At 45.1% G+C, this 26,815-nt stretch overlaps 1 protein-coding gene across 1 annotated transcript in view; it reads left to right on the top strand.

The window, feature by feature from the left end:
* LAMB1 (laminin subunit beta 1) overlaps positions 1-26,815 on the top strand; it is a 70,919-nt gene that overhangs the window by 361 nt on the left and 43,743 nt on the right. Inside the window, exons 2-10 of the mRNA XM_081330714.1 lie at positions 3,916-4,088; positions 12,253-12,388; positions 13,128-13,201; positions 14,960-15,148; positions 16,066-16,129; positions 20,665-20,867; positions 23,623-23,743; positions 24,935-25,123; positions 26,397-26,576. Of these exons, the coding sequence (XP_081186840.1) occupies positions 3,916-4,088; positions 12,253-12,388; positions 13,128-13,201; positions 14,960-15,148; positions 16,066-16,129; positions 20,665-20,867; positions 23,623-23,743; positions 24,935-25,123; positions 26,397-26,576 (1,329 nt within the window). The remainder of the gene's footprint in view (positions 1-3,915; positions 4,089-12,252; positions 12,389-13,127; positions 13,202-14,959; positions 15,149-16,065; positions 16,130-20,664; positions 20,868-23,622; positions 23,744-24,934; positions 25,124-26,396; positions 26,577-26,815) is intronic.

Genomic DNA, 26,815 nt, shown 5'->3' with positions numbered 1-26,815 from the left:
TCTTTCTTTTTCTCTCCCTCTTTCTTTCTCTCTTTTTTCTCCCTCCCTCCCTTTCTGTCTCTTCCTTTCTCTCTTTCTCTCTTCCCCACTTTCTTTCTTTCTCCCTCCCTCCCTTTCTCTCCCTCTTTCTCTCTTTTTTCTCCCTCCCTCCCTTTCTGTCTCTTTCTCTCTTCCCCTCTCTTCCCCTCTCTTCCTCTTTCTTTCTTTCTTTCTTTCTTTCTTTCTTTCTTTCTTTCTTTCTTTCTTTCTTTCTTTCTTTCTTTCTTTCTTTTTCTTTCTTTCTTTCTCTCTCTCTCTCTCTCTCTCTCTCTCTCTCTCTCTCTCTCTCTCTCTTTCTTTCTTTCTTTTTCTCTCCGTCTCTCTTTTTCTCCCTCCCTCCCTTTCTCTCCCTCTCTCTTTCCCTCTCTCTCTCTCTCTCTTTTGCTGGCTCAAAACTTTTGGAGAGTTTGGGGAAAGGATTTTAACAGGGGCGGATGGTCAGGAGGGGGCTGCAAAGCGAGAGCAGGAATTTGGGGAACGGGCTCAGTGGGACTTGAGCCAGCGATGCTGAACTGGATCCGTGCAGATGTTTTCTCTGCCCTTGTATGGAGATTCGCAAGCTCTTTGGGGCGCAGACCCCCCCCCCACGATCCCTTCCGAACCTCGGATTGGGACCTTTCTGGAAATCGTAAAATGCCTTTGGGGTCGAAGAGGAGCCTTGGATCCATTCCTAGCTTGTTAAATCATGACAGTTTCATTCAATGCAAAGTTTGGGATTTGGGTGGTTATTGCGCAATCGGGCGTCGAAACGGGGATCCGCAAGCAAGACGAATCCGAGACGAATTTCTAGGTGGGAGAAGAAAAAAAAATCTATCGGGCCTAATATAAAGTTGCTTCCGAAGGGTCGGTTGCGAAACTGCAAACGTTTCGCAACGCCATCACTCCGAATGACCCCGGGCAATGTAGCAAGAGGCCGTCGGAGGCAGAAAAAGATCCGAGGGGATCTGGCACACCCGATCTCCACATTCAAATGTCTTCAGGTTTTTTTTTTTTGTTGGGTGATTCTCAGATCTGGGCCTGCGAACATCTGAACGGCCGCTAGATGGCAGCAAGTAGTTGTTATATGGCGCCACCTGGTGGTCGTTCGGAGTTTTGCAGTTTAGGTCTGACAGCTTTACGTTCTGGGCTGCTTGAGCCCCGCTCGGCCGGGTTTGTAAGCGATTTTTAAAATAGTAATCCAGTCTCCAGATCTGAGGTTGCAGATCTGTCAACGGCATGTCGCGATCCTTTGCGCGACAGGCCATTTTAAGGGAACTGAGTTGACTGCAGGATCGGATTGCAAATGATTGAAAACTGAGGTTGTAAATCCTTTGCACTTTGCCCACGAGATATCCCCGATTTTGTGCGTGCTGAGTTTCATTTCATTTTAAATTGTATTTTATCTCATTCCATTTTAATTGGCTTTTTACCAAATTTTAGTAATAATTTGTTTCTGGAACTTTGCACTTTGATATGGCCCAAGGGCTAATCAATCAATCAATCAATCAATGCATGCTGAGTTGCGGCTGTGCATTTTTGCTGTCCTGTGGGGTGAAGAAATAGTATTTTAGTGCTTGAGAAGTGATGCTACGGGCGTTTTTCATCAGAAAGGAGCCGCTTCTGAATTTTGAGGTGCGGGCGTCGAAACAGATCCGAACCGTTTAAAAAAAAAATCAGGCTGAGTTTATCGTGGATTTATAGATCTTGGGTAGGCAAGACACGAGTTCCCTTGGCCTCTATATAGGATTTTGGCAAGACACGAGTTCCCTTGGCCTCTATATAGGATTTTGGCAAGACACGAGTTCCCTTGGCCTCTATATAGGATTTTGGCAAGACACGAGTTCCCTTGGCCTCTATATAGGATTTTGGCAAGACACGAGTTCCCTTGGCCTCTATATAGGATTTTGGCAAGACACGAGTTCCCTTGGCTTCTATATAGGATTTTGGCAAGACACGAGTTCCCTTGGCCTTTATATAGGATTTTGGCCCGAATCGGCGCTACGAGAAGTCCTTTGCGCTTCGCCCCGGCGGGGGGAAAAAGCAAACCGATTCCAATTCGATTCGGAGAGACGCTTCGCTTTCAGCCCCCGGTGACTTCAAAAACGAACCCGCTCCGCTTTTACGAAGCTGGATTTAACCTCGCTTTCCAGCCTCGAAAAACTCCTTGTTCTTTTTTTTTCTTGCGCGGCTGCTTCCCACGCGGCGCAGGCGAGAGACCGGGGTGGGGGGGTGGGGGAAGGGGCTGCGCTGAATCCAGAGGCGAGGAGCGCAAAGGAGGAGGAGGAGGAGGAGGCTGGGCCGGTCGGCCGGATTTCTGCGCTTGCTCCAAAATGGACAAAGGCACGCAAATTTCCACGAGCTGGTCTGGTGCCTCCATCGCCTGTCTGAGCTGGGCTGGGTGGCCTTCCTTGCAAGGGGGGGGGGTTGGTGGAGGTCTCCAGCTGGCTGGGTAGGTGAACCCTGAAATTATTGGGGTGACTGCCTCTTAGCAAGGTGTCTTTCTCTCCCACCCCGTTTTTTCTTTCTTTTTTTTTCTTTCTTTCTTTCTTTTATTTTATTTTAGTATTTTTATTAGTATGTTATTTGATTTGGATCCTGCTTTTATTATTTTTTACAAATAGCTCAAAGGTGACCAACTTATCCAGCACACCACCTTCCTTCTATTTTCTCCGCAATAATAACACTGTGAGGTGGCTTGGGCTTAGAGAGAGTGACTGACACAGTCAGCCTGCTGACTTTCATGGCTAAGGTGGGACTAGAACTCACCGTCTCCTGGTGATTGGCCCAAAGTCACCCAGCCGGCTTTCATGGCTAAGGCAGGACTTGAACTCACCTTGTGACTGATCCAAGATCACCCAGGTGGCTTTCATAGATATGGCAGAACTAGAACTCATAGTCTTCGACTTTCTAGCCTGGTGCCTTAATTACAAGACCAAACCAACAGCGCCCTAGACTATAGAATTTAGAAGAATTTGATTTTACCGTAGGATTACATCTAAACCAAGGGTCCCCAACCCCCAGTCCATGGACCGGTACTGGTCCGTGGCATGCCAGCAACTGTTCTGCACAAACAAGCAAAGCCCCATCCGTGGGATGCAGGCAGTACACAAAACCACGTCCCCCCTCCGGTCTGCAGAAAAAACTCTCTGCAGAAAAAACTCTCTCCACGGAACCGATCCCTGGTGCCCAAAAGGTTGGGGACCTATAATAATAATAGTAATAATAATAATAATAATAATAATAATAATAATAATAACAACAACAACAACAACAACAACAACAACAACAACAACAACAACAGCAACAACAACATAATGATGATGATGATGAAGAAGTAGTAGTAGTAGTAGTTGGAAGGGACCTTGGAGGTCATCTAGTCCAACCCCCTGAACAGGCAGGAAACCCTATACCATTTCAGACAAATGGCTGTCCAGTCTCTTCTTGAAAACTACCAGTGTTGGAGCATTCACCGCTTCTGAAGGCAGGTAGTTCCTCTGGTTAATTGTCCTCACTGTCAGGATGTTTCTCCTGAGTTCCAGGTTGCTTCTCTCCTTGATGAGTTTCCATCCGTTGCTTCTTGTCTTGCCTTCAGGGGCTTTGGAGAAGAGCTTGACTCCCTCTTCTTTGGGGCAGCCCCTGAGATATTGGAACAGTGCTATCATGTCCCCCCTCATCCTTCATTAAATTAGACCTACCCAATTCCAGCAACCGTTCCTTGTATGTTTTAGCCTCCAGTCCCCTGATTCTCTTTGTCACTCTTCTCTGCTCTCTTTCTAGAAACTCGACATCTTTTTTACATCGTGGTGACCAAAACTGGATGCCGTATTCCCAGTGGGGCCTTACCAAGGCCTTGTAAAGCGGTATTAACACTTCTTCTTTTGACATTCTTTGTTTTAGGCCTCTGGGCCATTGTAGCGGGTCAAGCACCAGAATACAGCTATGGATGCGCGGAGGGCAGCTGCTATCCGGCTACAGGAGACTTGCTGATTGGCCGAGCCAACAACCTGACCGTCACCTCCACCTGTGGCCTTCACAGACCTGAGCCATTCTGCATCGTGAGCCACCTCCAGGTGAGTTTGAACTGAAAGAGGCTGCTGGAGAGGAACGTCTGCTGGGAAATATAGGTACTCCTCAGCTTACAACCGTTCGTTTAGTGGCCATTGAAAAAAAAGTGACTTACGATCGTTTTTCCACACTTGCAACCATTGCCGCATCCCCATGGTCACGTGATCAAAATCCCAGACGCTTGGCAACTGACTCCTATTTGTGACAGGGTCACGTAATCCCCTTTGGTGACCTTCTGACAATGGGGAAGCCAGCTTTGCTTAATAACTGATTGACTAACTTAAGAACTGCACCCTGAGTCACTTAACAACTGGGGCAAGAAAGGTCGCAAAACGGGGCAAAAGCCACCTCGCAACTGTCCCGCTTCAGCCAATTTTATGAGTCTGTATTTCAAGTGATGCTTTTGTTCAGCTAGGGCAGGGCTGGGCAACTTTGGCTCTTTTATGACTCGTGGACTTCAACTCCCAGAATTCCTCAGCCAGCATGGCTCAGCTTGAAAACCTCTCCCTTTTCCCTCAGCGTGGCTGGCTCAGGAATTCTGGGAGTTGAAGTCCACAAGTCATAAAGCGGCCTAGGGCAGGGGTAGGCAACCTTGGCTCTTTTATGACTCATGGACTTCAACTCCCAGAATTCCTGAGCCAGCATGGCTCATCTTGGAAACCTCTCCCTTTCCCCTCCGCGTGGCTGGCTCAGGAATTCTGGGACTTGAAGTCCACAAGTCATAAAGTGGCCTAGGCCAGGGGTAGGCAATCTTGGCCCTTTTATGACTCGTGGACTTCAACTCCCAGAATTCCTCAGCCAGCATGGCTCAGCTTGAAAACCTCTCCCTTTTCCCTCAGCGTGGCTGGCTCAGGAATTCTGGGAGTTGAAGTCCACGGGTCTTAAAGTTGTCAAGTTTGAAGACTCCTGATGTGGGAACCTTGGCTCTTTTATGACTCGTGGACTTCAACTCCCAGAATTCCTGAGCCAGCCACGCTGGGGGAAAAGGGAGAGGTTTCCAAGCTGAGCCATGGTGGCTCAGGAATTCTGGGAGTTGAAGTCCACCAGTCATGAAGGGGCCATAGTTCCCCCATGTTGGCTCAGGAATTCTGGGAGTTGAAGTCCACGGACGAGTCATAAAAGAGCCAAGGTTGCCTACCCCTGAACTAGGTGGAAAATAATAAGGAACGGTATCAAAGGGTGCAAATGATCTGAAAGAGACACCTCGCAACTTGCCATTCTCTGAATATTCCTTTTTAAGGTTCTTAAAGCAAGTTGGGTCAAATCAGCTATTTTCATTGTTCCAGAGAGGTGCTTCAAACATACTCCAATAGTAGGCCAAGCACTTGTAAACTCACTGAGGGACAGAAATTTGGGGCTGTACTGTGTTAAGTCAAGGGCTACTTGTGTGTTGCCTTCTCCTCCTTTTCTTTGTTCCCCGAGCTGACTAAGCAACCCCCACCCCCCTCCGATAAGCAGAAACATCTGCTGGTGTCCAGAGGTTGAGAGGAAACAGACTCCATCCTTCAGACACAGATTTGTTTGTGCAGTTGCCCATGTCCCACTGTTTCCTACCCTTATTTGCTGCTGCTTTTTTTTTTAACTTCCTGAATGCGATGAACTAAAGTCTTCTGGGATTTTTATTTTATTTTATTTTATTTAGTCCTGGCTTTGATACCAGAAAGAACTCTTGATTTCTGCCTGCTGTGAGTTCCATCGCAACCCAGATCGTCTCTGGGAAAGGGACCAGATTTGATTTAAGAGGTCGTTCTTTCAGAGAGAGACAGAGAGAGAGAGAGACACACACACACAGAGAGAGAGAGAATAAGAAAGAAAGACAGACAGAGAAAGAAAGAGAAAAAAACAGACAGAGAGAAAGTGAGAGAAAAAGAGACAGAGAGAGAGACACAGAGAGAGAGAGACAGAAAGACACAGAGAGAATAAGAAAGAGACAGAGACAGAAAGAACGAGAAAAAACAGAGAGAGAAAGAGAGATAGAAAATGAGAGAAAGAGAGAGAGACACGGACAGAGACAGAGAGAATAAGAAAGAGAGAGGGAGAGAAAGAAAGAAAAAACAGAGAAAGAGAGAGAGACAGAGAAACACAGAGAATAAGAAAGACAGAAAGACAAAAAACAGATAGAAAGTGAAAGAGAGAGAATAAGAGAGAGAGAGAGAAAAAAAACAGAGAGACATACAAAGTGAGAGAAAGAAAGAGAGAGAGAGAGAGAGAGAGAGAGAGAAAGAGAGAGAGAAAGAGAGAGAAACACTTTCCTCATGCTTGGTTCATTATTATCATTACAATCATGTGAAATCACAACTGCCAGTTCTTTGGCAGTTGGTGTTAGGTTTCTTTCACAATTCTTCCCAAAAACCTATCATGTTTTATAACGCCTCCGGGGACTGGAGGCTAAAAGATATAACGAACAGCTGCAGGAAGAGAAGCAACCTAGAACTGAGGAGAAACGTCCTGACAGTGAGGACAATTAACCAGTGGAACTACCTGCCTCCAGAAGCTGTGGATGCTCCAACACTGGAAGTTTTTAAGAAGAGACTGGACAGCCATTTGTATGAAATGGTATAGGGTTTCCTGCCCGAGCAGGGGGTTGGACTAGATGACCTCCAAGATCATTATAGAGCCTTGGTGGAGCAGTGGGCTGATGCCTCCTTAAGTAACACCAGCTGCCTGCAATTAGTGCAGGTTCGAGTCCCACCAGGCTCAAGGTTGACTCAGCCTTCCATCCTTCCCAGGTAGGTAAAATGAGGACCCAGATTGTTGGGGGCAATTAAGCTGACTTTGTAATAATGCCGCTTGGGGGTGTGTGAAAGCCCTAATAAGCAGGCATATACATAGAATGAAGGCTACTGCTAAGCTTGTAAGCCGCCCTGAGTCTTCGGAGAAGGGCGGGATATAAATGGAATTAAAAAATTTTTCCCCCAACTCTGTTATTCTGTTCTGTTATACTCTAAATTCTATCCCACCCCACCCCATCCCATCCCATCCCATCCCATCCTATTCTATTCTTTATCCATGTAGAGTATATACCCTGATCCATGCAGTGCGGCTTCTTGTAGCTGACAGATGGAAAGTTTGTCTTGATTATTTGTTGCACAGTCAACCAGATGTTCAGACTGGATTTGGCACTTTTATCCACCCATCGAGCTCTGAGATAAGCAGATGTGGATGTTTGATGGTGTTACAGGCGACTTTGCAAGATGGAAGCTGTTCCAAGCTGCCTTTTGCAATTGACTGATGGGTTACTTTGTCAGTGCCGATGGGGTTCAGGTTGCCTCCAGATGTTTTGGGATTGCACCCAAAGTCCCAAAGAAGATTCCAGGGCTTCAATTCCTGACATGCATATTTGCCCAGTGGAGCTTCTAAAAAGATTCCGGCTTGCGCGCTTTTAAGGAGTGAGCCAGAAAACAGTGTTGTTAATTTGGCAACGTATCGGTCCAGCTGTGTATCGGTTCCAGCTGTCGATGAACAACAATTCTGGACGTCTTTCTCAGTCCTGCTTTGAAGCTTCTATAAGCATGTTATTTAAAAAAGGCTGCTCCGTTTTTTGTTTTTTTTTTTTGTTTACCAATGGGTGTATCAATTATTTGAAGGCGAATGATTTGGAAGTTCTTTACTTAAAAAAAAAAAAAGATTTAGCCTGCTGGGAAATTCCGCAGGAGAATTCTAATGTAGCAGTGTTCGGGTTTTAGTTTAGAAATAATTTGCTTCTGCACTTGATCTACGATAAGTTCGTACGGAACAGAGCAGAATGCTGTATTCGTTCAAAGCTGCTCTCTGGTAGCTAATTCCCTCCTTCCAGCTCTTTGGAGAAACTTTTTAGATAACAAGGGTTGATGTCATCTAGCTGGTCCATTCATGAGCGCCATTTGGTTTTCGAGACTCTTGGTTGGTATTTGGGCTCTGCCTGTGCTGTCATGCTTTCGACATTTTAAAAAGAGGCCATCCCACTGCTGAAATTTGAAGTGGAAATCTAACTGCTGTAACAATGCAACACTGCATGTTGGTTGTCCTACTGGACATACTGTACATACAAGTCCTGTAGCTTATCTCTGAGCAACAGAATAACAGAATTGAAACGGACCGTGGAGGTCTTCTAGTCCAACCCCCTGCTCAAACAGGAGACCTATACCAGTGATGGCAAACCTTTTAGAGACCGAGTGCCCAAACTGCAACCCAAAACCCACATATTTATCGCAAAGGGCCAACACGGAAATTGAATCTGAATTCTGAGGTTTTAGTTTAGGAAAAAACAACTCATACATTAACATCTTGTGTCTTAAAAGAACAACACAAATAACAAAGCTTTCGATGATACAAACAACTTTTTACCGAAAGGTAAAAGTTTGCATTTGGCATGCCTTTGAACAATTCATGTGATTTTTGCTGTTGTATGCTTGCTGATAATTTGTCTAACCTTGGCTTATACTTTGTAAGTTTGAGAGCAACACATGCAGCACTCAGGTCATCTGTTAGTCTGTTTCTGGTGTCAGATTTGATATAACTCAAAGCTGAAAACAGCGCACTCACTCCGGAGGTTTGTTTTGGCTAGGAAGGGGCTTGAGAAATGGCTTTTTCCTACAAAAATGTACCCAAAGAGCGAGGCATGTGTGCCCACAGAGAGGGCTCCTAGTGCCCCCTCTGGCACGCGTGCCATAGGTTGGCCACCACTGACCTATACCGTTTCAGAGAAGTGGCTGTCCAGTCTCTTCTTAAAAATCTCCACTGAAATTCAATCAATCAGAATAAAGCTGGAAGGGACCTTGGAGGTCTTCTAGTCCAGCCCCCTGCTGTAGCAGGAGAACCCTACAGGTATACCATTTCAGACAAGTGGCTGTCCTCTTCTCTTCTTAAATACCTCCAGTATTGGAGCACCTACAACTTCTGGTGGCACGCCGTTCCACTGGTTAATGGTTCTCATTGTCAGGAAGCTTCTCCTTAATTCCAGGTTGCTTCTTTCCTTGCAAAGGGACGCGGTGGCTCAGTGGGTTAGGACACTGAGCTTGTCGATCAGAAGGTCGGCAGTTTGGTGGGTCGAATCCCGAGTGCCACGTAGCAGAGTGAGCGCCTGTTACTCATCCCAGCTTCTGCCAACCTAGCAGTTCGAAAGTGCGTAAAAATGCAAGTAGAAAAATAGGGACCACTACGGTGGGAAGGTAACAGCGTTCCGTGCGCCTTTGGCGTCTAGTCATGCCGGCCACATGACCACGGAGACGTCCTCGGACAAGCGCTGGCTCTTCGGCTTTGAAACAGAGATGAGCACCGGCCCCTAGAGTCGGAAACGACTAGCACGCATGTGCGGGGGAACCTTTACCTTTACCTTCTTTCCTTGATTAGTTTCCATCCATTGCTGGAAATATGAACAGTCTTGAGTTGCCTGTCTCTTCACTCAGAAATTTGTCCAGATTGATTTCTACAAATTGATCTGAACCAGGAACTTCTCTGCTCCCTTTCAGAAGTAACCCAGTGTTTTTCCCTTCGATGTTTCTGGTGCAATTGGCGTGTGATGTTATATAATGCCACGACTGTAGCTGTTTCCCCATTTTTCAACTCAGAAGGTGCCCTGTCACCCCTTGTTTAAATCCAAAGGTAGAAATGTTTATCTTAAAAAGTGAGAGGGATTCATAAATATTTCTGGAGAAAATCGGGCGTTCCAAACGGCTCAGGAAGCTTTTAGGTGGTTGGAGGGATAGAAAAATTGCCAGCAGGTCCGACAACATGACTGATGGAGGCAAATAAAGACGCCCAATTTCCAAAAATGGAAGTCTTCGGTTGTTGGAAAGTGGTTGGAACGAAAAGCATCAAAGTCTTTGTGCCAGCAAAGATAATAACGTCGCCTTCTCCTCGGGATTGAGCTGTTCTGCAGAATTAAAAGAGGCTAGATAGCTGTCTGGTGTTTGCAATCTTAAATTTAGCACATGGAGAGTGGTGAGGAAAGGGAAGGGGAGGCATCATAGTTGTTTTTAACTTTGCAGGCTTAGGAGAAGATCGTGGCCTTTGCATCCTGGACCCAAATGTCCAAGCAAAATGTAGGAAACGTGGAGCAATTAACGAGAGTTGCATTAAAAACGCACCAGGAAATATGTCAGCATCCAGGAGCTTGAATTAACGTCCTTGTGTGGCGGTGACTTAATTTTGAGAGCTGTTTCCTGGAAAAGGATCACATCCCTGTTAGTGCTGAGATCTGCAGTTTTCCTAACTGAAATATGATGCAGTAGCTAAGTGCAGGGAGTCCTCGACTTGCAACAGTTCATTTAGTATAGGTTCTCCTGCTTGAGCAGGGGGCTGGACAAGAAGACCTCCAAGGTCCCTTCCAGCTCCCATTCCATTCCATTCCATATATTCTATTCTGTTCTGTTCTGTTCTGTTCTGTTCTGTTCTGTTCTGTTCTGTTCCGTTCCGTTCCGTTCCGTTCTATTCTATTCTATCATTCCATTCCATTCCATTCCATTCCATTCCATTCTATTCTATTATTCCATTCCATTCCATTCCATTCCATTCCATTCCATTCCATTCCATTCCATTCCATTCCATTCCATTCCATTCCATTCCATTCTATTCTATTCTATTCTATTCTATTCTATTCTATTCTATTCTATTCTATTCTATTCTATTCTATTCTATTCTATTCTATTCTATTCTATTCTATTCTATTCTATTCTATTCTATTCTATTCTATTATTATGCTACAATATTGCTGAAAAAAGTGACATGATCATTTTTCTCACTTAGAACCATTGCAGCATCCCCCGTGGTCACATGATCAAAATTCAGCCGCTTGGCAATTGACTCATATTTATGACGGTCGCAGCGTCCCGGGGTCACGTGATCCCCTTTTGTGACGTTCTGACCAGCAAAGTCCAATGGGGGAGGCCAGATTCACTAACTTAATAGCTGCTTAACAACTGGGGCATGGAAGGTCATAAATGGGGCAAAATTCATTTAACGAATGTCTCACTTAGCAACATAAATTTGGGGCTCAATTGTGGTCGTGAGCTGAGGAGTACCTGTCTATGTGTTCTCCTATATTTTGGTGCAAACGGGTGTTATCTCAGTGTACAAAGCAGGATAGAACACTTGCTCACTTTCAGGAAACTGTGTAGCGCTGTACACAACATAAGATGAGGCGGGTTTACATGAAAAATCGTATTTAACTTTGGCTAGAAGACCCTTAGGGGATTGAATGCTCATGTGGAGCCCTGTGTGTCCTCTGATTTTGGTTGTTTGCTTACGGAGGTTTCATTACCTGACTAAGGAATATCATAAGTGCTGGTGGGTATGAGGTTTGCTTCTTGCTTATTTGGAAAACTTTGACCTGGGTATATTGATGGGACTGTGGTTTTGCTCCTTGATAGTTCCTAGATTGAGGCATTGTTTTCTGCTTGCTTGTTTGTTTGGTGTTATTCTAGGTGGGATTTGCACCTGGAATAAACATCCAGATAAGCAGGGATTGACACCAGACAAACAATCAAGCAGAAAACAATAGCTGAATCAAGGAACTGCAAAGCCACACTGCCACCAACAGCGGGGCAAGCTACATAAACAGAGAGTAAACCCCACACTCACTCAGCACTGATGATGTTCCCTAGTTGGGTCATGTAACGTTTGCAAGCAAGCAACCCAGCTCAGAGAGCACCAAGGGCTACACAGTTCAAGGCTGAGGAGAAGGAGTGTGAAAACTTCTCCTGGATGGCTGTATTGTGTCTAGAGTCAGGGGTAGGCAACCTTGGCTCTTTTATGACTCGTGGACTTCAACTCCCAGAATTCCTGAGCCAGCCACGCTGAGGGGAAAGGGAGAGGTTTCCAAGCTGAACAATGCTGGCTCAGGAATTCTGGGAGTTGAAGTCCACAAGCCATGAAGGGGCCATAGTTTCCCCATGCTGGCTCAGGAGTTCTGGGAGTTGAAGTCCACAAGTCATGAAGGGGCCAAAGTTCTTCCATGCTGGCTCAGGAATTCTGGGAGTTGAAGTCCACGAGTCATAAAAGAGCCAAGGTTGCCTACCCCTGGTCTAGACTCTAAGAAGCAAGTTAGATCAGCTGTCCATCATTGGGACCCCAGTATGTTGGACATTAGACTGGACTTGAATGGCTCCAGTGTGAAGTGAGAATTTAACGAAGTTTCGGCACCAGAAATCACCACTGCTGCCCAATTGATTTTTGCCTTGCTTATTTCAGGAGGACAAGAAATGTTTTACGTGCGATTCGCGTGATCCGTTCCACGGGACCTTGAATCCGGACAGCCATCGTATTGAAAACGTGGTGACCACTTTTGCGCCCAATCGCCTGAAGCTGTGGTGGCAATCAGAAAACGGTAGGCCGCAGCGGGATGTGATGTGAAGATCTTGGAAATAGTCCTGTGAAGACTCTCTCTCTCTCTCTCTCTCTCTCTTTCTCTCTCTCTCTGTGTTTGTGTGTGTGTGTGTATGGAACTATCTGGCCATGTGTTATGAGACACACATGCATAAGAATGGCACGCTTTTTCTCTTTTTTTAAAGCATACGGAGGCCTACCAACAAGTCAGACATCACTACAAATATATTTTGCTTCTGCTGGGAAATAATCTTTGTTGTGCGAAAGAGGGAAGGAAAGAAGAGATTTAAGAAGAGAAAGAGAGAGAGAGAGAGAGAAAGGAAGGAATGAAGGAGATAGGGAAAAGGAAGGGAGGGATTAAAGAGAGAAAAGGGAAGGAAGGAAGGAAGGAATGAAAGGAAGGGGATGGGAAAGAGGGAGGGTTTAAAAAGAGAAAGAAGAAAGGAAGGAAGGAGATGGGAAAGAGGAAGGGAGGGATTAAAGAGAGAAAGAATTAAAGGAAAGAAAAAGAAAGAAAAGAAAGACAGAAAAAGAAAGAAAAGGAAGGAAGGAAGGAAGGAAGGAAAGGAAGGAAGGAAGGAAGGAAGGAAGGAAGGAAGGAAGGAAGGAAGGAAGGAAGGAAGGAAGGAAGGATTTGGTTCAAAGCCCTGTTTGTTTCCCTCTGGGGAATTCAAGAGATGGAATTCGACTTTTAACAAATGTTCTTGTTTACAATGAAACCTCCTCTTTCCCCCCTGTAGGAGTAGAAAATGTGACTGTCCAGTTGGATCTAGAGGCGGAATTCCATTTTACCCATCTCATTATGACCTTCAAGGTAAAAAAAATCCGTAACATTTCCCTCCAATTGTAAAGAACAGTCCTATATCCTGGCCCTAGATGCCAGTCAGAGGCTTAATTGGCATTTTCGCATGTAAGATAAGAGGCATTAAAGGATTTTAAAAACGATTAATCCTGGAATTCAAGAGGGAAGGCAGACAACAAATTCCGGAGTTTTATGGTGCAATTTAATTGGCCTGTTCTGCATTTTTAGATAAGAACTGCTTTGAACGAATCTCCAAACACTTGCAAAATTGAGAAAGATGGAGTGTTCCTTTTGCATCTCTCTTTTCCTGCAGCTGGGTTGTTTTGGGAAGTTGTGATCCCTGACTTTTTGTTGCTGCAGAGGTGAGAATTGTGTGGGCTTTTGAAGGCCATCACATTTGCTCGGCATTAATTGCTAACGCTGGGGTCCCTGTTTGCCAAACTTCCACAAGGCAGTTATTTCAGACAAGAAGATATGTTGACTTTTAAATTCCTTCCTTTTGGCAATGGAAATAATCTTTGGGGGCGGAGAAGAAAACATCTGTATACAAAATGTTGTTTTCCTCTTTAACAGATGTCCTGGCAGGACAGATGTACCCTAGGATTTAAAATACACTTTTGTTGGAAAGATGTGCAAAAGGTTTCATCCTTTTAGGATTGTCACTCAAAAAAAAAACATACTACTAATTGCAATCGTTGAAGCATGACTTATAGGAAGATTCAGGAACATAACTTTTTTTTACACTTTACAACCGGGTGTGTTCTAATCCCTCTTTAGGCATGAAAGCCATCTGGGTGGCTTTGGGCCAATCACTAGGTGTCTGTGAGTTCTAGTCCCGCCTTAGGCTTGAAAGCCAGGTGGGTAACTTTAGCCAATCACTAGGAGTCTGTGAGTTCTAGTCCCACATTAGGCATGAAAGCTGGCTGGATGACTTTGGGCCAATCACTAGGTTCTGTGAGTTCTAGTCCCACCTTAGGCATGAAAGCCATCTGGGTGACTTTGGGCCAATCACTAGGTGTCTGTGAGTTCTAGTCCCGCCTTAGGCTTCAAAGCCAGGTGGGTAACTTTAGGCCAGGGGTCAGCAACCTGAAACAGTGAAAGAGCCACTCGGAACCGGTTCCCTCACAAAAGGGAAAACTGGGAGCCGCAAAAAATGTGTACACATGCGCGTACATGCACGCATGCGCAGAACAGGGTTTGACTGAAGAGTGGAGCCAAGTCGAGATATGCACCTACCCTGCATATTTGAATTGATTGGTTGAACTTTTTTAGTCCCACTTTTTCTTTTTTTGGACTGCACATGGCAGAGGACTGGAGCCGCGGGTTGCAGACCTGTGCTTTAGGCCAATCACCAGGCGATTGTGAGTTCTAGTCCCACATTAGGCATGAAAGCCATCTGGGTGACTTTCGGCCAATCACTGGGTGACTTTCAGCTAATTACTAGGTGTTTGTGAGTTCTAGTCCCACCTTAGGCATGAAAGCCGGGTGGGTAACTTCGGGTCAATCACTAGAAGTTTGTGAATTCTAGTCCTACCTTAGACATGAAAGCCAGCTGTGTGGCTTTGGATCAGCCCCATTCCCTTGGATAAAAATAAAATACTAAAATAAAATAAAAATATGTGTGAGGACATTGATTAAAAAAAATAAAAAATCAGGAAAGAGAGTAAGAAAGGAAAATTAACTTTCCCATATCGACAGAAAGGCAAACGATTTTGCAACTCCAAATGACCTAAATTAAAACCATCTCCTCTTGTTGTGTTTGTTTTTAAGACCTTCCGTCCTTCTGCCATGTTAATTGAAAGGTCATCAGATTTTGGCAAAACCTGGCAAGTCTACCGTTATTTTGCCTACGACTGTGAGAATTCGTTCCCAGGCATCTCGACTGGCCCCATGAAGAAAGTCGACGACATTATTTGTGATTCCCGCTATTCTGACATTGAACCTTCCACCGAGGGAGAGGTTGGTCATCTATATATGATTAAAGACCTTACAGGTTGTCCTCCACTTATGACCACATTTGAGCCCAATATTTCTGTTGTTAAGTGAGACATTTGTTAAGTGTGTTTTGCTCCATTTTACAACAGAGGTCCGCAAGTCCCCGAGTCGTGGCCTGGTACTAGGCCTGTGGCCCATTTGGAACTAGGCCACGAAAGCAGCAGGTGGGCCCGCTTGTGTGTGCAGAGCTTCATTTGCACAAGCAGGGAACACTCACAAGTGTGTGTGAAGCTCCATTTGTGCAAGTGGCACCCTAACCCTAAACTGCCACTCAGACAAATGGAGCTGTGCGCGCAAGCACACACTGCCTGCTGCTCACACACAATCATTTCCTCTTTCCAGCAAAGCTGGAAAGGTTGGGGACCACTGTTTTATGACCTTTTTCGCTAAGTGAGTCATTCCAGGTGATCAGTTAAACCAGGGGTAGGCAACCTTGGCTCTTTTATGACTCGTGGACTTCAACTCCCAGAATTCCTGAGCCAGCCACGCTGAGGGGAAAGGGAGAGGTTTCCAAGCTGAGCCAGGCTGGCTCAGGAATTCTGGGAGTTGAAGTCTACAAGTCACAAAAGAGCCCAGGTTGCCTACCCCTGAGTTTGACAAACGGTTGTTAAGTGAATCCGGCTTCCCCATTGACTTTGCTTATCAGAAGGTCACAAAAGGAGATCATGTGATCCCGGGACCCTGCAACCGTCGTAAATACGAATCATTTGCCAAGCATCTGCATTTTGATGGACGCTGCAAAGGTCATAAACTGAAAAACTGTCATATTTTTCAATGCCGTTTGAACGCTCACTCAATGAACTGTTGTAAGTCGAGGACTGCCTGTATTTGCAAGAGAGATCTCTCTCTCTCATATTGACGTGTTCCCGTGTCGCTTTCAGGTCATTTACCGAGCTCTGGATCCTGCTTTTCGAATAGAAGATCCCTACAGCCCACGGATTCAAAGTACGTTCACCGTATCCTCTTTTATGTTGCACGTCAAATGCATGCTAGCTTAGCCTGGTAGGTCAAAATTACTCAATACTTTTTAGAGACAACTAGCATGAGTCTCTCCAGTTGGATGCTCTGAGAATTGCACAATTTGCTTTCTAACGAGAAGAGCATATGGCTGTAATTAAAAAAAAAACCATCTCAAGACACCCATCTGGTGAACAATACATTCTCTTCATCGATGGTGGCCAAAACTCAGTAGGCCTCAGTTGAACTTCATGTCAACCCTACAGTGGTATCTTGTTGCCAAAGAATTTTCATTAACACCAGCCTGCATTCCCGCAGAGATCAAAGAAGCTGATAAACAAGGGTCCTTAGGACTTCATGAAAGAGCGCTAAAATCTTTTTGGGATACCCATCATCCAGAAAGATTAATGGCAGCATAATTAAGTTTTCAAAGTCTTGGTAACGTCAACCCTTAAAAAAAAACAGACCTGTTTCATTGCAGCTTTTAATAATAGGGACTATTAGTTATGTTTAAAAGCACTTAGGGCAAATTATCTTGATTCTTTCACCTTATTTGTTCGTGTAAATATTTTGGATTATTTTCTTCCTAATCCCTAGGATTAGTGAAATGACAGAAGCCCCTAGTACCCTCCCAGGTGTATTATGGAGAAACTTTGATGAAGCTAAGCCAAGTTTCAGAAGGGTCAAATGATTGGAGGGGTGTCTGGATGAGACACGTGTTTACGTCTGTTTGAAGTTTTAGGATGAAAGAAAAACTAATTGTAAATATAATAAAAGCACTGAAGGTAGTAAAACAATTACAAGCATGATCCTGGTACTTAGTGATAAGCTGTCTGATTGTATGCTTGGATTAGTATTTTGCTGACTTTCAAAAACAACAGAAGAAGTTGCATGTGTATGCACTCCTGATGCAAGAGCAGGCTTATCTGATTTTAAAAAAAATTAACCGATAGCAGGTATTATTTTCAATATATGAAAACTTTTTTATATACTCCCTATTTTAAAAAAAAGGTAAACGTTCCCCCGCACATGCGTGCTAGTCGTTTCCAACTCTAGGGGCCGGTGCTCATCTCCATTTCAAAGCCGAAGAGCCAGCGCTTGTCCAAGGACGTCTCCGTGGTCATGTGGCCGGCATGACTGGACGCCAAAGGCGTACGGAACGCTGTTACCTTCCCACCGTAGTGGTCCCTATTTTTCTACTTGCATTTTTACGTGCTTTCGAACTGCTAGGTTGGCAGAAGCTGGGACGAGTAACAGGCGCTCACTCTGCTACGCGGCACTCGGGATTCGACCCGCCAAACTGCCAACCTTTTGATCGACAAGCTCAGCGTCCTAACCCACTGAGCCACCATGTCCCTACTCCCTATTTACGACCCTGCAATCCCTTAATTGGGGGGTAGAGTTGGGGCGCCTGGAGGGAGCTGAGAGTTTACCGGCCGGATGCCCTTCCTGATGCCTATGTGGAGTTCACAGCATATATTTTTTTCTCTGTGCCTTATGACAGAAAGATCTGCCGCTACCTAGGATTGAACTCTCAACCTTCCGAGTGGCAGGCGAACGTCTTCACCGCTAGGCTACCACGCGGCTCTTTTTTAGCTCAATAAGGGAATCAAAGTGGCCTCTGATGCATGATATAATCTGAAAGCTTAGCTTGGCTGGAAATCATTAGATAAAATCTGATTCGAATTGTTGTTGTTTAGTCACTAAGCCGTGTCTAACTCTTTGCGATCCCAGGGACCAGGCCAAACCCCCTCGTCCTCCAATGGGTTGTCCAAATTCACGTTCTCTAACCATCTGCTCCTCTGCCGTTCCCTTCTCCTTTTTGCCTTCCACCTTTCCCGACATCTGCCTTTTCTCTAAGGAGTCCTCTTTTCTCATTTGGTGGCCAAAGTCTTTGAGCTTCAGCTGCGGGATCTGTCCTTCCCAAGGGCGGTCAAGGTTGACTTTCTGTAGGATCGACCGATTTGATCTCCTTGCCGTGATTTGAAAAGTAGGATTACTTTAAAAAGGAAGAGAGGACAGTTTTCATAATTCTCCATCCACAAAAATGTCCCGAGCTAATGCAACATCAGAAAGGGATTGGCAACCTTTTGGCAAAGGAATTCACTCTGTAACCGGGTAGTTAAGGGCTTCAGAGAACATACTAAAGCCAAGAATAGATCCCTCTTGTATTTTGAAGTGGCTTTGTACTTGTTCTCCGTTGTCTCGTAGATTGGAGTAACTGGTGCCCTTTGAGTCAAATTAGAATTCTTTGCCAATGATACACAGGCAGTCCTGCGTCCTCCATGTTTTCTTGAAGAAGAAAACAATAAACAAAGCAAGATAGCCATTCCATACGTTGCAGGAATATCGGGAAAAGCTTAGGAGGATCTTCAGCCAACACACAACATACGTGCACACTTCAAACCCAAGAATACACTAAGGCAGCAGCTTGTCCACCCCAAGGATAAAACACCCAGAGACAAACTGAGCAATGTGGTATATGCAACACAATGCTGTGAGCTACGTGCAGATCTGTACTCTGGGAAAACAAAACAACTGCTTCACAAACGCGTAGCACAACATAGGAGAACAAAACCATTGGGACAAGAGTCAGCGGTCCATCTAAAAGACAAAGGCCGCTCTTTCAAAGGCAGCAAAGTCCACGTTTTGGACAGAGAGGACTGCCATTTTGAAAGAGGAGTCAAAGAGATTGAACAGCCCCCCTCTCAACAGAGAGGGGTGGGACACGACATCATCTATCTCCAGTCTACAACAGAAGTCCTTTTGGCAGTTCCAACAAGGCTCCACACCCATTTGCACCACTCGGGTGACTCTGACGACACAAACAAACCTCCAGGCGGCCTCAACGACTCTCTAAAAGAAGGCAAATGACCAGCTCTCTGCGAGGAGTATAAATCCTTCCATTTCCCCACCATCCAAGTCAGAATTGAAGAGGCTTCTCGGATGAGAAGCGAAAGGTCTTCAAAGAAAAATCAGAAACTCCAGTTGCCTCGTGCACAAGCAAGTTTGGGACAAGGCAGTGGCATTGTTTATCTGACCACGCAGCGCGTATAGTTTGAACTCACAGTCGCTGAGTCTTTTCTAAGAAGTAGCTCCAAAATACTGTAGGCATCCTAAATTCTGACTGCCAGAGTCTGCAAGGAAAATTATGCGAGCCTTTATAGTTGATTTCTGAAGTCACAGTCCCTCCTATCTTAAATATAAAGTATTTGCTCCTCATTTTACTATTCACAGTTTAGGGTCATTTTTTCCTACCAGGGGTTCCTGACTCACAACTACAACGGAGCCCAAAATTTCTGTTGTTAAAACCCCAGAATAATTTTAATAATAATAACAACAACAACAACAATAATGTTGGAAGGGACCTTGGAGGTCATCTAGTTCAACCCCCTGCGCAGGCAGGAAACCCTATACCATTTCAGACAAATGGTAGAATTTTAATTACGGGCAGTCCTCAACCTCTACGACCCCCCAAAAAAAACATTCCGTTGCTAAGCGAGACAATTGTTATGTGTGTTTTGCCCCATTTTACAACCTTTTTGCCAGAGCTGTTAAATGAATTTCTGCAGTTGTTGAGTTAGTAACCTGGTTGTTAAGTGAATCTGGCTTCCCCCTTGACTTTGCTTGTCAGAAGGTCACAAAAGGGATCACGTGACACCCCACCCCCGGGACACGGCAACCTTCATAAATATGAACCTGTTGCCAAGGGCCCAAATTTTGACCAGAGGGATAAATAAACCAGTAAACCTTGGCTCCTTAATGACTTGTGAACTTCAACTCCCAGAATTCCTGAGCCAGCATGGGGAACTATGGCTCTTTTATGACTCGTGGACTTCAACTCCCAGAATTCCTGAGCCAGGCACGCTGAGGGGAAAGGGAGAGGTTTCCAAGCTGAACCATGCTGGCTCAGGAATTCTGGGAGTTGAAGTCCACGAGTCATAAAAGAGCCAAGGTTGCCTATCCCTGCCGTAAACAGTCGTAAGTGTGACAAAATGATTATAAGTCCCTTTTTTATTGCCTTTGTAACTTCGAAGGGAACTGTTGTAAATTGAGGATAACTGTACCATTTTGGGGCTCTTAAGGCAGCAAAATAGAAATGCCTCCCATTATTCTAAAACCGAACTGGCTATCTTGAATTAATCTGTAATATCTATTAACATGTGAAATAGGGGCAGGATCCCGACTTCCAATTTGGGACAGTCAGTTATTGCTGTAGTCATGTCTGTCGGTTGTAATGTTTATTTTTTTTTAATTTTAATCCCATTTATATCCCGCCCTTCTCCGAAGACTCAGGGCGGCTTACAATTTAAAGCACAAATCAATGTGCTTAGCAATAGCCTTCATTCTATGTATATGCCTGCTTATTAGGGCTTTCGCGTCCCCCCCCAAGCGGCATTATTACAAAGTCAGCTTATTGCCCCCAACAATCTGGGTCCTCATTTTACCTACCTCGGAAGGATGTAATGTTCTTAGAAAGACTTCATGCACACAAGTTTTCTTGTTTGCTTTTCTTTTTTTAGATATGTTAAAGATTACAAATTTAAGAATCCAATTTGCCAAACTGCACACCCTGGGAGACAACCTTCTGGATTCAAGGATGGAGATCAGAGAAAAGTATTATTATGCTGTTTATGATATGGTGGTCCGCGGGAACTGCTTCTGTTATGGACATGCCAGTGAATGCGCACCGGTGCATGGCTATGAAGAAGAGGTGGAAGGAATGGTAAACGTCTACCTTGCTTTCCTGTTGCCATTTCATTGTAATTCTGACACTGACGTTGAAAAGCATCGCCCTTGATTGACAACAAAAAACAACTTTCATCTAAAATGAAATCTGAGGGGGGTCCTTGATGCTCTCTGAACGTGGTTGTTTTCTTGCAGACATTTCATTACCCAACTTAGGTAGCATCATCAGTGCTAGAAGGGAGTAGGGTTTGTGGAGAGGAGGAAGAGGAGGACTGTGGGGTCCTTGGTGCTCTCTGAGCTTGGTTGTTCTCTTACAGACGTTTCATGACCCAACTAAGGAACATCATCAGTGCTAGAAGGGAGAAGGGCTTGTGAGGAGGAAGAGGAGGAGGAGGAGGAGGAGGAGGGCTAAGGGGTCCTTGGTGCTCTCTGAGTGTTTTCTTGCAGATGTTTCATTACCCAACTAGGTCACATCATCAGTGCTAGAAGAGAGAAGGGCTTGTGGAGAGGAGGAGGAGGAGGAATAGGAGGAGGAGGAGGAGGAGGAGGAGGAGGAGAAGGAGGACTATGGGGTCCTTGGTGCTCTCTGAGCTTAGTTGTTTTCTTGCAGACATTTCATTATCCAACTAGGTCACATCATCAGTGCTAAAAGGGAGAAGGGTTTTTGGGGAGGGGGAGGAGGAGGACGACGACGAGGAGGAGGAAGAAGACGATGACGACTATGGGGTCCTTGGTGCTCTCTGAGCTTAGTTGTTTTCTTGCAGACATTTCATTACCCAACTAGGTCACATCATCAGTGCTAGAAGAAAGAAGGGCTTGTGGAGAGGAGGAGGAGGAGGAGGAGGAGGAGGACGACGACGACTATGGGGTCCTTGGTGCTCTCTGAGCTTAGTTGTTTTCTTGCAGACATTTCATTATCCAACTAGGTCACATCATCAGTGCTAAAAGGGAGAAGGGTTTGTAGGGAGGAGGACGAGGAGGAGGAGGACGACGACGACGACGACGATGACTATGGGGTCCTTGGTGCTCTCTGAGCTTAGTTGTTTTCTTGCAGACATTTCATTACCCAAACTAACTAATATCAACAGTGCTAGTGAAATCTGCACATTGCAATTTATTAAAAAAACAAGTTGAAGACCAGCTGTCAGGATATGTTACGCAGAGCAATAAAATGCCCAGGCAAACATTAATGAATCTTAACCCTTGGTGTAGTCTAAATGCATACATGCATGCATTACCTGTATGACTTTTAGCCCCCGAACAGCAGTTGCTATTGAAAAAGTATATCTGCCTTCCTGTCAGGCATGTGCAGGTCCACACACGAAGGTTCAGTTAAACTGATTTATTGCTAGAAGCCTATGTACAGGAATCTTCTCAACTCACTGTTAGCCCTGCTTGGAGTTAGATGAGTCTTCACAGAATTCAAGGGAGGTTGAACTTTGCCTGTTTGTGACTACGTAGGGATTCTAGGCTGATTTCTCTTTTGACTCCACCCTTAGGTTCTGCCACTCCTTCCCTACACATCCTAGTGTTTTTTTGAAGACGAGATAGTTAATAGAAGAAAAATTTCTCTTAATCTGATTTACTGAAGCTACTAAGCAGCAGGGGAGTTCTTTAGTTTATTCCCCAGACTTTGTAAATGTATAAATGTAAAAAATAAGATATGGCCAATAGATTCTGTATCCTCCATTGGGCAAGGTGACCTCTCCTTTCTACTGCCATAGAGGTGGATATATATGTACATGTGCATGTATTCGAATAACAGAATAATAGAGTTGGAAGTGACCTTGGAGGTCATCTAGTCCAACCCTCTGCTCAAGCAGGAACCCTATACTATTCCAGACAAATGGTTGCCCAATCTCCTTGTTGTGTAGTGGGTTTTTTGGAAGCAGGAGGCAAGACGAGAGGGTTCAAACAAGAACATTGCTTTATTGAAGTCACAGGAACAGAACTGAGAACTGAGGCTTCTACGCAGCTACTTATACAGTTGGCCACTAGGTGGCAGCCAATAGGTTTAAAGGAACCTATTCCCGCCTCAGAGCCAACCAATGATCGTCCTGGAGACTGCATGTCTGGGCAGCCAGCGGCCGTTACACAGACACCCTAATTAAGCAATCTCAAGGAGCATTCAAAGACAGGTGAAAACAGTTCAAGTAAAAGGCCCAATACATTACACTCCTTTTAAAAACTTCCAGTGATGGAGCACCCACAACTTAAGGTAGAAGCTATTTATCTGTTTAAAATCTCATCAAGTACAGTATAATAGACTGTGTCTCTTTATTTTAAAGGCTTAGTACAACATAGCTTCCCCTTTCATTGAAAAACCTGGAGAACACAAAACCATCACTGCTTATTAAATATAATTGGGGCAGATTCTGGATTCAGACAGCCAACTATATGTCAGTTTTGTTCTGTTCTTCTTGGCTATATACCATTCTTTTCTAAGCAGGGGGTTGGACTAGAAGACCTCCAGGGTCCCTTCCAACTCTGTTATTCTGTGTGTTTCATGATGGCTTAGTTGCTCTCATTGATCAACAAACTGTCATCACCATTCCATTCCAAGACAGAGAATCACATTCCCTATTCCATAGTGGACTTCAACTCCCAGAATTCTCCAGCCCAGGGGGCTTCTGGGAGATGAAGTGCACACATCTTAAAGTTGCTGAGGTTGAGAAAACCTACATGGGAATGCTTTGCTTGTGTTCCTTGTTTGCAAAGGGGAGGGAATGGCTTATCTTTTAAAATATGTTATTTACTCTGAACCGGTACCTTGCTGTCTCATTTTGTGAAAGGTCCACGGCCATTGCATGTGTCGGCACAACACCAAAGGCTTAAACTGTGAGCAGTGCTTGGATTTTTACCATGATTTGCCATGGCGTCCCGCCGAAGGCCGTAACAGCAACTCCTGCAAAAGTAAGCCTAACTATGTTAATCACCGCTTAGTGGACTTCAGAGATCTCTGAGGTATGGACTTCAATCCTCAGAATTTCCCAGCCTACCCAGTAGGCTGGGGGAATTCTGGGAATCGAAGTTCACATGTCTTAAAGTTGCCAAGATTGCGAAACACTGGTCTACGCCATTGAAGCTTGATCTCAGCTACGCGTATCTGTCCCTTTATGAATAATCCAAGGCAGTGGTGAGATTCAGCTGATTAATTTTGCTGACTTCGGAGAACCAGCTGAATGCACACTGCTTCCAGAAGTCCATTCTAGGCCTCAGAGGCCTGGAGAAGGCCTCCCAGCCTAGAACGGCCCACCGGAGGTGCGTGGATGCCACTTCTGGAAGTTCGTTCTAGGCCTTGGAGGCCTAGAGAAGGCCTCTCCAGCCTAGAACGGCCCACTGGAAGTGTGTGGATGCCACTTCTGGAAATCCATTTTAGGCCTGGAGGAGGTCTTCCCAGCCTACAACAGCCCACTGGAAGTGCATGGATGCCATTTCCGGAAGTCCATTCTAGGCCTCAGAGGCCCAGGCCTGCATCAAATAAGAGAACCGGTTGTTCAGGTATTTGAATCCCACCACTGGTCCAAGGGATGCAAATTAATTCGGCTAGAAATGTTCTACCACGAGCATTCTGTTTTTGCAGAGCAGAACATAGAAAGCAGAATTGGTAAATTTGGGGAAATCAAAGACTAGAAAGAGTAGAAATCAACATTACAGGAGGGCTGGATGGTGTGCTAGTATTTGAGAATAGGACCTTATCTTTCCCCTTGGACTGGTGTTGCTTGCTTTTTCTAAGAGAGGTTTGTTCTATTTGTGTGAGCGGCGGGCACTCACACATGCACAAAGCTGCATTTGTGCAAGCGGTGGGGTTAGGGTTAGGGTGCCGCTCGCACAAATGGAGCTTCACGCACGCGGACGAGTGTCCGCTGCTTGTGCCAGTGGAGCTGTGCACACAAGCACGTGTGCGTGCCTGCCACTTTTGTGGCCCGGTTCCAATATCGGGCCACAGCCCAGGGGTTGGAGAGCCCTGTTGAAAGAGATTAAGGACTGTCCTTTGTCATGGCTATTGCCCTTTACTTATTTATTTAATTTACCAAACCTATTTTCCGCCCGTCTCCCGGTTCAAGTGAACGGCGTGTAATTTTCCCCTCCTTGTTCCCTTAGAGTGCAATTGCAACGAGCATTCCGTGCAGTGCCATTTTGATATGGCTGTTTACGTAGCGACTGGAAACACCAGTGGCGGGGTGTGTGACGACTGTCAACATAACACGGTGGGACACAATTGTGAGCAGTGCAAGCCCTTCTACTTCCAACATCCGGAGAGGGATATCCGCGATCCGCACATTTGTGAACGTAAGCCCATCGTCTTTTTTTTCAGGAAACGCGTGCAGTCCTGGACTTGCAGCCACTGATTTGGTGACCGTTGAAAGTTACAACGGCACTAAAAAAAAAAAAAAAGACTTAGGACCGTTTTTCTCGCTAACAATTGTTGCGGCATCCCCTGTGGTCACGTGATCCAAATTCAGACGTTTGACAGCTGGCATTTATTTTAGGGCAGTGTCCCTTTTTGCGACCTTCTGTCAGGTCAAGTCACTTAATGACCGCGTTAATAACTGAACAGTTGCAGTGATTCATTTAACAACTGTGGCAAGAAAGGTCGTAAAATGGGACAAAACTCACTTAACCGCTGTCACGCTTAGCAACAGAAATTTGGGGGGCAGTTGTGGTTATAACTCTAAGATTACTTGTAGTTTGCTAACTCAGTCCACAACTAGTTAACAGTCTATCTCTGGCCAGGCCACCTCCTCCTACCAAATCTATGTACGCACCAGGTTAGTTGAAATCTCCAAATGGAATATCTTATAGAATTATTCCATCATTTAGAAATGGAGTATGTTTATTCTCCATACGCGCCGTTCCCCCAAAATTCTCTCGGAGGTTCACAATCGCTGAGTAATGCACACGATGCTTTGTTCGATTGTGCAACTAGTCCTTGACTTACAACAGTTCGTTTAGTGACCATTCAAAGTTACAGCGGCACTGAAAAAAGGTGTCTTAGGAGCGGTTCTCGCGCTTACGACCGTTGCAGCCTCCCCGTGGTCATGTGATCAAAATTTGGCTGCCTGGCAACTGACCCGTATTTATGACCGTTGCATTGTCCCAGGGTCATGTGATCTCCTTTGGCGACCTTCCCAGCCGGATTCCCACAAGCAAAGTCAATAGAGGGTGCCAGATTTACTTAACGGCTGCATGACTCACTTAACGACTGCGGTGATGCGCTTAACAGCGATGGCGAGAAAAGTCATAAAATGGGGCAAAACTCACTTAACGGCTGCCTTGCTACACAATGGAAATTTGGGGCACGATTGTGGTCGTAAGTGGAGAACTATTTGTAGCGAATAAAATAAGGACATCCTATTGTCACTCTGAGGTAATGAGAGGTATAAATTAAAAGAAAGGGAGAAAACGTAAGTTAGAAAAGGTGATTTTAATACTCACACCCCCTTTCCCTGGGCTAACATCCATGCCTTAATTTTGGACTCCATTGTGGTCGTAAGTTGAGGACTGCCCGTAGGTCTTCGTACAGCGGTGTTGATGGTTTAGAAAAATGTGTCTCTTCGTTTAGCTTGTAACTGCGACCCCGTCGGCTCTCAAAATGGTGGAATTTGTGATCGTTACACCGACTACTCGGTTGGCCTCATTGCGGGACAGTGTCGCTGCAAATTCTTTGTGGAAGGGGAACGTTGTGACACCTGCAAAGAAGGATTTTATGGATTAAGCATAGACGACCCTCTCGGCTGCCAGTGTAAGTCTAACCTTGCTGTGTTTGACGTTCAGTAAACTTTTGAAAAAAACGCATTTGCTAAAATCCTTTCTTTTTTTTAAAAAAAAAGCCTGGAATCTCTGCCATGATGTCATTTCATTTTGCGGATATAAAGATCCAGACTCCAAATGGATGGTGTCGCTTGAGAGATGGTTAAGATAGGATGGGTTGTTGTTGTTGTTTCCCCCCCCCCCTGAAGTTACAGTTGTGCCTGTTTTATT

Source organism: Vipera berus (genome assembly GCF_964194415.1).
Source record: "Vipera berus genome assembly, chromosome: 6".
NCBI lineage: Eukaryota > Metazoa > Chordata > Lepidosauria > Squamata > Viperidae > Vipera > Vipera berus.
This window is presented reverse-complemented; position numbering and strand designations above follow the sequence as displayed.